General features: G+C 38.9%; 1 protein-coding gene across 10 annotated transcripts in view; it reads left to right on the top strand.

Annotated features, from left to right (window-relative positions):
- LOC121514294 (plectin-like) overlaps positions 1-13806 on the top strand; it is a 97850-nt gene that overhangs the window by 46020 nt on the left and 38024 nt on the right. For 4 of the 10 annotated variants that reach the window (XM_041794439.1, XM_041794438.1, XM_041794443.1 and 1 more), the window contains exons 3-7: positions 5697-5711; positions 8278-8367; positions 9689-9766; positions 11727-11831; positions 13104-13270. In XM_041794439.1, coding sequence (XP_041650373.1) covers positions 5697-5711; positions 8278-8367; positions 9689-9766; positions 11727-11831; positions 13104-13270 — 455 coding nt within the window. The remainder of the gene's footprint in view (positions 1-5696; positions 5712-8277; positions 8368-9688; positions 9767-11726; positions 11832-13103; positions 13271-13806) is intronic. The other 6 variants (XM_041794445.1, XM_041794447.1, XM_041794448.1 and 3 more) reach the window with 3 other exon arrangements.

Genomic DNA, 13806 nt, shown 5'->3' on the forward strand with positions numbered 1-13806 from the left:
GAGATTTAAACATTATGTGGCAATATTGACAAAAAAAGGCAAAAAGTGGCAATTTGGATGCACGTGTGGTGGATCTGCAAAGACTGACTTTCTCTGTGGTGCAATCCATGTGCAGATCGCTGTGCAGACAGAGTATGTGGAATTTGAGGGTTACACTTTGCTGCAGAAGCACTGGAAGTACCAGACACACCCATTTTCAAATCCTTTCTGTGCAGCAGAGAGAAACATGTTTACAGCCTGTTAAGAAAGATCATTTTCTGACCAACTGATGGCTTGAGAAAGCATTTCAGACATGAGGACTGCTAACGTAGGGCATCAAAAGTCAGCATTAGAAACCAACAACTGAGAGTGCATTCATCTATTATACAGTCTATGCAGCCCACACACAGATCAGATAAATTAAATAGATTGTTTTGTGGTATAACATAGACTGATAACACCTTTCTGTCTTCTTTCTGTGCCACCCTAAAATCAAAATATTGCTCTATAAAAACCAAAATGAAGAAATCAAGGCATCAAATACCCAGTCTACAAAATAATTGCAGCATCAGGGTGACTTTGTACAGTCAAATGATGCAACCCAGATTTAAAAGATTTCCAGTGGTTCCTTTTAGCATGTTCAGGTTAAAATACTCTAGTTGGCCTTGGTTTATTTTGTGTAGGCAAGAGCTTGAATTTACTGTAAATGTTTGGCAATCATGAAGGCGGATGTCTTATGAGGGACATGATGTTTTGGCACCAAAGAGGTTTATGAGATAATCTCCTTTTAGTGACATGAATCCTGCAGAATGACACATATTTTATGTAATTAAGCTGCAGCATCTTCCTTTTATGCAGCAGCTGTCTCATCAGTCACAGGTCATTTCTAAGAAATCCCTGAATACAAACACATTTAAACTAGTCAGCGGTTACCTCACACCTCATTGTGAAGAGGAGGCTCACCAGAAGTCCAGTCTGTCACCAGCTGAGTGACTGTGTAAACCATAAATCAGCATCCATTCACTCTCACCTAGCCGACCTGAAAGCCCTCCGATGCATCACACATTCATGGAGGTAAACAGGTTAGAAAGGGGTCGCACACCTCTCGCTGGAGTTCCTCATTAAGAGTGAAAAATTAGCCCCCATAACAACACACCAACCCCCACACAGCAGTAAAATATCCCTTGTCTTACAGGAAACTCCCATTGGCAGCAGTACATTTACAACAGCATGACATTAAGTGCTTCCACATTATTTGTATTCCACTCCACATACACAGGGCCATTCATTTTTCTTTTTAGAAATGGAACAAGAGGGAAAATAAGCACAAAGGGAGTGTTTTCTTTTCCATGAATGCCCGAATGAGCGTTTTCTGCTACCACACTATGAGAACATACAGTGTAGTAACTCTCTAAGTGTTCTCTGTGAATCTTGGAGGGTGAGTCACAAACATCTGGACTCACTTAGCACTCTCTGAAATGGCAAATTCTGGTCTGGGCCCAGGGTGGTGAATGCCTACGGTAGCACATGTGCTGCACAGATTCATGGGAGAGGGTGGCTACCTGCCTTCATGCCCAGCCCAGATTGTAGGCTTGTAATAATGCGTGGAAAGTTGCAAAATTCCCAAGAACTCAAATGATAGTACGATGTTGTTACATGGTATAATAATAACCAACCAAGTAAAACATGATCCTCTTTTTCAAAGGTTACAAGTCTTTTGCAAGCTAACAGTGGCATGTTGTGGCAGAGACAGTAGGGAAATTATTTCATTACCCAATAATCCTGTAGTGGAAAGTAGTCACTCACTTATTTTAGATGTTAAATTTTCCTCCTTCTGTTGTTTTGTGTCGTTTTTTTTGTTTGTTTGTTTGTTTGTTTTGTTTTGTTTTTTGTTTTGTTTTTTTGTTTTTGTTTTGTTTTTTTTGTTTTTTTTTATTTTGTATCAAGACTTACTCCTAAAATTAGTTGTTTCTTTATTAATGGATGCCACTTCTTTAATAGTCACATGCATTTAAATTCAACCTGTATGACAGTATAGGTTAGAGCAGCAACTAACTCCCAGTAACACTAGTAGTTCAGTAGCTCTTAAGTAGATAAAGGTGAAAAAAGGAAAGAAATCAAGTCAAATGTTGTTGAATAGAAGGCTATCAAATCTCTTCAAAAATTTGTTATTTTTGCAGCTTAAAGGGATCCATACATGTTAAGACATATTGTCCGTTTTAGATTTCTAGTAAAATATTTGGGATGCATGATATTATCAGCATGATATGGGCAGACTTTAGCCTGAAAGTTTATCATCTGTTTGGTAGTTAAAGTTTCTGCCAGTCTTTAAATCCAATGTCCCATCTTTAGCCATATGTATGAATACGTTTGTGCAATTTTAGGCTGGACCAACAAACCATCTGCAGAGATCTTCTTCTTTGTTCATCCTTGGACCCTTAACTTTGAAGTGTGTTTAAAGGACTGAAGTTTTAGGTCTGGAATACATATTTTAATATCAGTATTGATATCTGTATCAGCTTAAATTAATCTGTAAACACAGGCATATTGGATATCGGCAACTGTCTAATATTGTATATCCCTATTTTATATGTATATTGTTTAAAGACATGCACTCAATTTCTACATTTTGAAACCTGAAAATAAGATTCACATGTAGGCTGCCATTGTTGTAAAATTCTCTCTGAGTATTGATATCAAGTGGTTGTAGTGTTCTTCCCACATCTTAACGATTGCACCGACTTCTAGAAGTACATCACAGTAACTTCTTCCATGTTGTAATTTTTTTCTAACAGCACTGAGGTAAAACTACAGAGGTTTTAGAAATGACACTCCATTGAAAGAAGAACACTGCAAACCATTTTGCTCCCAGAGTGCATTGCACAACAATGGGCGTTTGCGTGTGAATGTATTTTCTATATTTTATCAAAATGTAGAAATTGTTCGGGGATTTTTTGTACGTCAAATAATGCGATTATTCTTATAATCGTCATGTCTTGATAGCCAAGGTTCTTTTGATTCTCACTGTCTGTACACTTAAAAAGTGTCAAGGAAAGAAAAACATTGCATTGTTGTTATCTTGATATCCAGTATACTGATATTTGTATATTAATTTTAGGCAATACAGATATTGATGCTTCTGTATGCATATAGTTCAAATGTTAAACTTCAGTCCTTAACACACACTTCTAGGCCTGTGGAATCCACTCAGGAGTTAATGTTACACATCATTGTTTGACCTCTCTTCAGCATTATGTGGGTGTGGACTTTTTACAGCCCTGTTAATTTTGTCCAACCTGTTTAGGGAGGACTTGTTGACCTGTTTTCATTTCTGCTGATGCTTCACATTTATTGCATAATAAATTCTCACCATAGCTCACCTACTTTCAACATCTCTTTGTCTCATCAGCCAGGGTAATTAAAACACCTGGGTGTGTGTCAGCAGGCTTTATAGATGAAAGAATGAGGATGACAAAAGAAAAGGCTTCAGCTGATGTAGTTTTATTGGTCTGCCTACAACTCCACAAAACTTTTTGCACATACTGCTGATATGTACAGCCAATTCAGGCCAATATTTAGAACTGATATATCTAACTTTAAGATTAACTTTTAAAGCAGCCAATACTAATGTCATGTTGATGATATTGTGCATCCCTACAGTATAGTTTCTGCATATATGGGTCTGGATTGTCTGTTTTCCATTTGTAGTTTATTTGTAATCCTAACTGTTCTGACCAACAATGTATTTGTAGGCTGAAACATGTCATACAGACTGCAAAGAGCAGACGGGACATCATCTGTGCCAGTTACAACTTTCTAGAAGTAATCTAGCAATCTGGATTACAATACCACTGAAAATCCATTAGGTAAAACATTCTGACCTGAGATACAAATCTGTGTGCTGCTGTGTTGTTAAAGCCAATTAGATTAGCATCTTCATGTTATTTCAGCAAGCCTAATCCCTGTGAATTGCAAGTAAATCACAACAAAATCAACAATTACTCTTCAGACCTATAGAGCTGATATGAGTCAGAGTGAAGGTCTTCTGTTGAATTGAACTGACCTCAACAGATGAAGGGGTGCTCCTCTGGGATGTTATGGAACAAGAAAGGATGGTATTTATTCCGCAGATATAAACGCCATACAGAAAAGGAAGTTTCAACAGGAAGTGGTCTAACACTAATCAGTTACTTTTCTGGAATTATGGAGAAATAAACATCCATTTCCAGAGGCCTGTATCATCTATCAGATGCTGTACAACCAGTGGTTACCACTGTGATCTCCTTGAAGCCCCTGCTCATGTCTGAGCTGAGGTGTCCCAGGACCCACATGGAAAACCATGAGACTTTGCTATCAAAATAAACATCAACTTTTCTTAGTTTCATCAATGAAAGCCCAGCAAAATTGGTCTAATCACACTTTTTCTTACCATATGATCATTGTAAAAACCATACAATAAATGTGTCATTTTAATTTATTTTAATATAAGAACACCTAATGATGACAACAGAGCGTCCCACCCTGAGTCACCCCCTCCAGTGGTACCTTGACCCCAGGCTGGGAGCCAATATGATAGATGATGACTGCTGAAGGATTCCAAGATTGTTCCATCAACAATCAGCTATGAACAGCAGATAGAGTTAGAACAGAAAGAACATATTTAGAAGAAAAAGTCTAGCTAATTTAGAGGCTGTAAAGGGCCACTGAGTGTTTTCTTCTGCTCAGTAAACCTTTTTTTACACTGTAAGGAAGATTCAGAGCAGCTGCAGAACAGAAACTGCTCCCTCGAAGCTCTATGTGATCAGTTTAAACGCCACCTTCATTGCAGGGTGACTCTACCTGCCTGTTAATGAAGGAACCCCTCGAGAGCTTTGAGGAAAGAAGATGTAACCCTTACGTAAAACTTCAGGCATGCTAAGTGTTTGTTCCCAGACAGTGTATCACAGTTGAGGGGCTCTGAAGGTCTGTAAGCCATGTGTGCTAATCATTTTCACCTTGAAAAGTTTACAGAGCAGCTCTGAGAGGGCAATTTGTAGCATAACACCCGCCTTTCAGCAGCCCCGGTGTGTGTAAGCGGAGCCTCTGAGACCACCACCTTTCAGTACAAAGTAATAGAGAGGCGATGATGGATGACTGTTGAGTAAACACTGAGGAGATCTAGGACTAGATATGCACAAAAATCATTGTTACAACAAAGAAAATTTAAGATGAAGCACAATTTCGCATGTTTGCAGCCTAAATATAATGAAAATACTAACAAAGGATCATTGTAGTTCAATAGAATTTGACTTTTTCATTACATAACAAACCAAATGTAGAATTTCTTACATGAGAAGATGGTGACATCTAGTGGCGGCAGTGTTCATTGCCTCCCTGAACTCAGATTGACGATGTAGCTCCGTCTTGTCTCTGTGGGCAGGGAGGAGCTCATGGGAGTTGAAATTCTTGCCAACATAAATCAGACACTGTTGTAACTTGCAGGGGACTTTTATTCTCATTCCATTTTAGGGCCGAGGCCTCTTTCACCTACATGATCAAACACATGCAAATCTTCTCAAGTATTTCATAAAAGCATCTAATTATCATGCTTCCCATCTTTCTGCCTTCTTTTTCATTGATTTCTAGCTTTAGCAATCTTCATTTTCTTCTTACTTTGCAGTCTTCTCCTCTCTTCTGTTAATTTCTCATCCATCTTTTCTTTTTTCTCTGTCCTCCAGCATTATAGTGCAGAGGTGAGTACTGGAACATTAGAGTGAACTGTTTTTTAGTGAATGCTCTGTTTTGCAGACTTTGCACGAAGGCCCCTCCCTCACTTTTCTGATGTTCTCCTTCTCCGTAGTCTTCTGATTTCTTGCGCTATCACCACTCCTCCCCTCCCCTCCCTCACCCTCCGACTGCAGCCACACCTCAGCTCTGTTTTAATCACACTGAATGCATTTGAGACTGTCAATGAATTGAATTCCGCAGAGACATGAGATGTTTTGAGGTTTGTTGTGTTTAGTGGAGTTTGAGGTCACCAGTGCACTTTGTTTACCCCACTGATCTGTTTTTATTTAATCCTCATCCATCATTTGTCAGAGATGGCAGCTGACATTTGGTATCTAGAGCAGAGCCAGACTTGGCAGCTCAGGGCCATGCATTCCTCACCTGTGTAGAAGAAATCTTATATAACAGGAGGAAAAAAACTTTTATTCAGTGTTTCTGTTACAGATTAAAATGTAATACTTTTTATTTGGTTTCATAGATTTGAAGCATATACTAACTCCAGAGCCTTTTTAGCCCTATATGCTCAGCTCAAAGCCTCTTGGTGTGCAGTACAGATGTCTTTCTTATTTTCAACCTGACTCACCTGGGCTACTGCAATATTTATTTAATCTGAAATGAGCGTCAGAAGACAAATTCAGTAACTTTTTGTTTTGTTTTGTTTTTTGCTGCAGAAATGTTATGCTCTGCTTATCATGCAAACATTCAATTGTCATTTTTTTCTAGAACAATTTGCAAAAAAAGTCCTACTTTCTTAATTCGATATATGCAGTTGTGTAAAGTGACTAATTACATCTACTCAAATATCAGTAAATGAGGAGCTTCTTGTGTACTTGTACTTTTTAAAATACTTTTTAACATCACTATTTTTACTTTTACCTTTTCTTTTAAGTAGTAGAAGTATATTTTGGAGGCAGTATTGTACTCATTACATTTTCAAAGCATCAAGTACTGAGTAGGAAAATAAACAGCTAAAACAAAGAGGTTCAAACTTTCTGTCAAGAAAAAGAAAATGACAATCAATCATCAATCTTTGTTTGTATAGTGCCAATTCATAGCAGAAGTTATCTCAAGACACTTTATAAAGAGGGCAGGTCTAGACTGTACTCTCTGTGGTGGTCTACTATAATAAAGACTATACCCTATTATAATAAAGACAAGTGTTAAACACCATGAGCACAGCACTATCAGGTTTTAGCCCTGTTACAGTGGCGACATAAGCCTTCCCTCTAACAGGCAGGACTGTCGAGCAGACTAAACTCGTGTTGAACAGCCCTCTGTTGAACAGGTCCGGGTCCCTGTCCAGGTTGGACAGGGTTAGAAGGGGGGGAAGGTGGGAGAAAAGCAGGCAGAGGAGAGGGACAAGAGAAATAACAAAACAGCAAATGAAAGACACATTTATGGCACTTGTGGACAAAAACATATCTCCCAGTTGCCATAACTTTATTCCTAGTTTGCTCCTGATGCTGTGTCAGTGGCTTTTAAATGTACATGGATTAGGATGGGATTAACTGATACTTAAAGCTACTTTGATAGCAGCCTTTGCCTGAGAGTGTGAATGGGGAGTTTTGAATGGAAAAAGAAACATGGAGACAGCGTGCTACGCATGTTTATTTCTAAGCTCTTTTCTATGTGCACGCTCCAGTGAGTCATCCAAATTACCCAGAAACACACAGAGAAGCTCACATGCTCTCATTGCAGCAGAGAGTTGGACTTGTAATTGTTTTTAGACATAACTCTGAGTATCACATAGATCCTGTGAATATGTCTGGATATTTTAATAATTAATAAGGTTTCACTTTGGTGCACTATGCCTGCATCTTGCATATATTTAGTGTGCTAAGTGGTACAAGAAAGATAACTATTTAAATTAATTAGTTTATTTGGGGAAAAAGGAGGATTATCTACCAGGTAAATCGCACTGTGCCAACTTGTATTCTCATCTGGCCAGTAAAAGTAAATGGTAAATTAAATGGCACCGCATTTTTTTAGTTATCTGACCAAGGTCACACTTACCCATTCACTCCACATAAACATACTGATGGCAAAGGCTGCTCTGTACAGTGGAATTAACTAATGCCATTCATATATCAGTGCATTTTTGCATGCTGATGCAGCGGTGGGAGACATTTAGGTGTAAAGTGTCTTGCCCATGTGCCTACATGTGACTGCAGGAGCTTTGAGAGATGACCAATCGAACTTGATGACTCAATCCAACTTTTTATGCTCCTTTTTGCACCCTATCATTCACTGTCTATCTAGCAATATGTAGACAGACACGCCCCCTAATTACTTTGTGCCAAGCAATTTTGACAGCACACTGCATGCCATTAAAATGGGAGCCTTTATTTCCTTGTTGCTGTATAACAGCTGTTAAAAGAGAAAGTGTGATGATTTGATCAAAGATAATCCAAAAGTTCTGGGATTCATTAGTGTTTAGATGTCTTCTTGTGCTTTTGTCAGTGTCCAAACAAACGTACAAGGCATTTTAGTTCAAAATTCGCAGTTCTGAAGACTTTTTATTCTTCCTTACAGTCACAGCGTCACGTCACAGACCTGTATGAAGACCTTCGAGATGGACATAACCTGATCTCTCTGTTGGAGGTCCTCTCTGGAGAAACGCTGGTGAGTATTGTTGACATGGAGAAACTAATACGCTTGAGCTTTAAGTTCTTTAACCCAATCAACATTCTCTTAACCAACACTTAATCCAGACTAGATACATTAAGGAGCCTTTATCTTAAGTCCACTAGGTACATCATCCCTGCAGTAACATGTAGTAACCAGTTAGAACCAGTAAAGGCTTAACCCTGCTGAACTCTACTGTTGTATAACTGACTCCTGACTTTATTTTTGGTTGTCCATATAAATTTTGTTAGCATCAGTTGGATTTTTTTCTTTCCTGTCATTATTTATCAGCTCATTTCAAAGCCAGCAGCGGGACACTGTATCAGGGTTTGAAACTATTTAGAAGCTTTCTGCTGCTGTGGTTCATCGCTCCTCCACCAGCTCCAGCGCAGCATCTCCATCGCCTGAATGCACTAACTCTACCTTGGCCTGTTCGTGAACTATGCTCCAATCTGATCTGTGACTCTTCTTCTCTTCTTCCCGCCTTTTCTTCCCCTCTTTGCCATCTTTTTTTCCCATCTTTATCCTTCCTCTGTGTGCGCTGGTCTGTGCTGTCTGGCCTTCTCCTCCTCTCTTTGCACGGCTCTTGCTCGAGCTAGCCGAGGGAGAGAGACATGGTCAGGAGTGCTCGGTTGGTGAGTGGGTCGATAACTTAGATATTTTATTCTTTCTTTCAGCATCATTATTTATCCTGGCTTTGCCAGTGAATTGGCTGTGCATGATATCCAGACCTCCATGGCAAATTATGCTTCCTTCTTTTACTTCCCTTATTGACAGGCTTGTTTTGGGCATGAGGAATGCAGGACCTTTATTTGCTTACTGTACTGTAGCTCTGCTTATGCTGCTTACATTGTTTTTATTCTGTTCAGATGAAATCTCAGTTTGCAATGTGAGCTTATCTCATTTTGCTGTCAGATGACTTGAATTATACAAACCCTGTAACTGGCAAAGCCGATGCAAATTCCCTGCTGTTGTTGTGTTTTTTATTTCTGTTGAATTGTATTTTTATCCCCATTTTATACCCTTTTAGTGGAATAATGGTGAACACATGGATGGACATAAGGACATAACATGGAATGAAATTTCAATTGAGTAGGGTTGGCTGCAAATTTGACTGTCTAGTATCAACTCCAAGTTCTGATATATCTTCACCATTCATTCCAACTTTTACTGTATCTTTTATATGATATTTGTTTTTTATCCCATTAATTTCTCCTTTTATCCCATTTTCTCTCCTTTCTTATTCACCACAAGGATCTTATCTGAAACTGGTGGATCATGTTTCTCAACATCTTCTTTGTCTTTTTCTGACCCTCAGCCCAGAGAGAAAGGCCGCATGCGATTCCACAAACTGCAGAATGTACAGATAGCACTGGACTTCCTCAGACACCGACAGGTATGTTCATAATAATAATGGCCTAAACCAGGGGTGTCCAATCTAACCTGGAGGGCCACATACAGAAAAATGTAAGGATGATGGGGCCACTTTGATATGCATGTCTAAAGTTAGTGAATCCAATTGCCCACACAACATGTTTACTTTTTAGAAATGTTTTGCTAGCTATGTTTAGCTATGTTACAAGAATTTTGCGTTGAATAATAGACACTTCACACCCTCAGCGAGCTCCATATTTGTGACATAGTGGATATTGTAATGTTAGCATGCTAGCACCCTAGCTAACGTTAGCATCCACTAGTTAGCTAATATATTTTTTAGCAACAGCAGCACATTTCAATCAGGTATTAGGCATTAAAGGCATAATAAATGTGTTTTACTGAAACGATTTATGTTAAAATACAACTGACATGAATTCAATAGTGAGTGAAAATAGCCTCACTTTACTAACAGCACTAAGCAATGTGAGACACACTAGCCTGAATGTAAAAACCAATGTAGCTACGTTAGCTTTGGCTTAAGCAAAATGTTTTTTAGCAAATACAACTAAAAGTAACATAGCTACATTAGCTTTGTAGGTAACGTTGCTAATGTAGTTAACATGGCTAATGAAGCTAACTTGGCTAGAGGTAGTGTAACTACATTAGCCATGAAGCTAATGTAGCTATGTTAGCATTAGCAAACATAGCACAAGCTTAGATGGGTTCTAAGCTAATCTAGCTAACATGGCCCCAGTACCTTAAGCTACATTATCTGCGTAGATAACGTAGCTTTGTGAGCATTGGCCTTAGCTAGGTTGGCATCAATAGTGTATTTTCATGGATGGCAAGCTTTTGTCCTGTATGAAGACTGTTTACTCAGCTTTAATAAATGTTTTGTGAAGAGGTTTTGCAGGTCAGGTTTTTAGCTTTAAACTTTTAGTATCCCAACCATAGGCATACCTCAGGGAGAAAAAGGGTACTGATTTTGTGAGCCCACAGTAGTGAGGGAACCTTGAGAAGCCTGCAATAAAAAGTGTGTTTTTATTTTTTGTTGGTAATTATTGAATCAAAAGCGACTAAATGAGAGAAATGGAAATTTCTATAAAATAGAGTAAAAAATATATATTGAGGGGCCTCTGCTCCTCCCTTCAAAATGTCTAAATGGTAAAGTCTAGTGCTGCGAAATAATGCAAGTAAATTCAATTTAACCATAGTAAAAAATATTGCTCATAAAAGGAGAAATTATGGTTTGAAAATGAATTAAAATGCATAGATATTTGTAAAAATTATGCAACATTTGTTGCTTGGCTAGCCAGTTAGGGTGGGGGGGGGGCTTTTTATTATCCTTTCTGGGGGCCCAAAATCTCTAGCTAGGCCCCTGATCCCAACCCTTACCCTGACTGGAAGTTTAATTTAATTTTATTTTGAAAGTTCAAGTATCTAGTTCCATCCTGACAGAGGCTGTGTCTAACAGTAGTGGTCGTCTGGGAGCTGCGGTCTGCAGCCAGACTGTCTTAAGAAGAGGAAATAAGTATCATTCATACAGCTGCCACACTTTTATCTTTTTATCAAGGTTCAAGATATCTTCATTAGCAAAATAGATGAAAAATCCACAGTCACTGAGAACAGAGTTGGCCTTATGCTGTCGCTGTAAGGAGTAAATGAGTCAAGGTATTAAAATGATGATTGTGAAAATGTTTTTTATGTTGTTGTCTTGATTTAGTCATGGATAAAAGTCACATTCACAAATTCTTCTTGTCAAAATGTTTGTTTACAGCATTAACTAATAAGCACAATGTAGTCAAGCACAAGTGGCCATTTTCATTTTATTTTTAGAATTTGCTGCAGGCCAGTCAAAATGGACAAGGGGCCGCAGTTGGCTCCTGGCCCATAATTTGGACATCCCTGCCCACAGCCTTAAAACTCACTGCACTGATTCATCATAACTTCTCTACTCTTGCTGTGTTTTGTCTCCTCAGGTCAAACTGGTCAACATCAGAAATGATGACATAGCAGATGGAAACCCCAAGCTCACTTTGGGGTTAATATGGACCATCATCCTCCACTTCCAGGTCTCCTCCTCAGTCAGTGTTGTTTTTTATTATATTATCGCTGTCTACATCTGTCTCTGGGATCTGCACCTATCAGCTGCTGTTTCCCATCTGCCTGGGACAAATCCTGACGGGTTCTACTCTTCAAATTCCACTTGACAAGGAAATTTTCTAATCAGACATATAAGGTTTCCCAGATTTCTTGAGGCAAATGCTGCCTTTATCAAATAATAACTTTTTGGAGACATATTTTGTCTGCAGCTGGTAAAATATGAGCAGAATAAAGGATGAAACACTGGCAGGGTGTGTAGAAATGACTCACTCTCTGCCTCACTCCCAGGAGGAGGGTGTGCCCGCTCGAGTGTGCAACTTGCTGTCATGCTACACTCCCAGCCACATCCCATGTACCCGGTCTTTTTCCTGCCTTTTTTGTGCATGCCAGGAGCTGACAGATAAAAATCCCTGGGTATCAGCCCAATAGGCAGGACCACACCCTTTAAAATCACATGACTCAGGCTCTGGTTGCAAAACAGTGAAGCAGAAAACAAAGGAGATGTTGGTGCAGAGAGAGGTTTTGGGGAGGTAATCTGATGATGGAGTCTCAGAGCCCTAGAGATAAGATGTTCCCAGAGTCTTTTTACTTTTATGGAAAGGAGAGGATAATGAGTGGTTTGGTTTCTGATGAGTCAGAGCCATCAAAGAGGGGAGTGAAATCCACCTCTTACAGCATAATCTGATGTTAAATATCACATTATAATTATACAAAGTTGATTTTATTCACAGACTTTGTGAACTCTTGTGCAAAAAAAGTGAAACTGCTAAATTCTTCATAAAAGGTAAAGCATTACTTGAAAACTTAATGACTTCAAATTAGAAAAAAAACACCTGATCTACATGTAAGAATTTCCTTAGGTAAAAATGATAAAGAAAAAGGAAGAAGAGACAACAGAAGTAAAGCCTGATGATGATAACTCATCATCTGCTCCTCCTTATCCTCCAAATGAGCAGCATTTTCCCACAAGAGCAAACAGAAATCCCTCAGAATCCTGTAAGCAATGCCAAAAAACAATAAAAAACACCAATAAAGGTGTATTATGTAATCTAACTACTTATTTAAAATGGCCAAAACATCAAGGAAAGAAAAGGTGTTGATCTAAATCTCCTTGGAAGTTAATTACAGGTGTGCAACGATTCCTGCCCTTTTGGTTTCCACTAATGACTAAACCCTTCTTATTTCCTTAATCAGGACTATTATCACATCCTGAAATCATCTACCTTCCTAACATTTCTTTAATATCATCTCAGATCTCAGATATTCAGATCAATGGTCAGTCAGAAGACATGTCAGCCAAGGAGAAGCTTCTGCTCTGGTCTCAGAGGATGACCGATGGCTACCAGGGCATCCGCTGTGACAACTTCAGCACCAGCTGGAGGGACGGCAAGCTCTTCAACGCCGTCATTCACAAACACTAGTGAGTAATGTGTTTACTTTTCATTGCAAGATTAAAAAAATAAAAAACAGACACTGCACTGCAAACAGTAACGCCAGTGTGCCGTTGCCCAACACTGTCTGTCTGCCCACATGTCTGCTGCAGAATCATGAAACAGTGCAGCACAAGAGCATTTAATGTCTAACAAAGATGAAGCATGAGACTGACAGATTTATGCAGCATCAATTGTATTGTAAGTGTTGTGTTTAATTGTTGTGGTGAAGATGGAGCTGAGCTGAAAGGAAACATTTTGATTTACTGGTCAGTTTAACCCTCATCTATGGTCAAGAGCTGAAATGAGTTATCTCTGGGGTGGTTCACTGTCATCTAATAACTTGTGGATTGTTGATTTGACTTATTTTTATGATGGCAGCTATGTGCAGCACTTGGAGAACAATTTCCCCAAGGGGACAATAGAGTGTATCCTACTGAGTCTTATTGTATCGCAATTTTCAGTACATCACAGATGTGTGCCTAAGAAAAAATACCTGTTGAAAAGTGTATGATGTGCTATAATT

The sequence above is a fragment of the Cheilinus undulatus genome, linkage group 8, assembly GCF_018320785.1.
Source record: "Cheilinus undulatus linkage group 8, ASM1832078v1, whole genome shotgun sequence".
Lineage (NCBI taxonomy): Eukaryota > Metazoa > Chordata > Actinopteri > Labriformes > Labridae > Cheilinus > Cheilinus undulatus.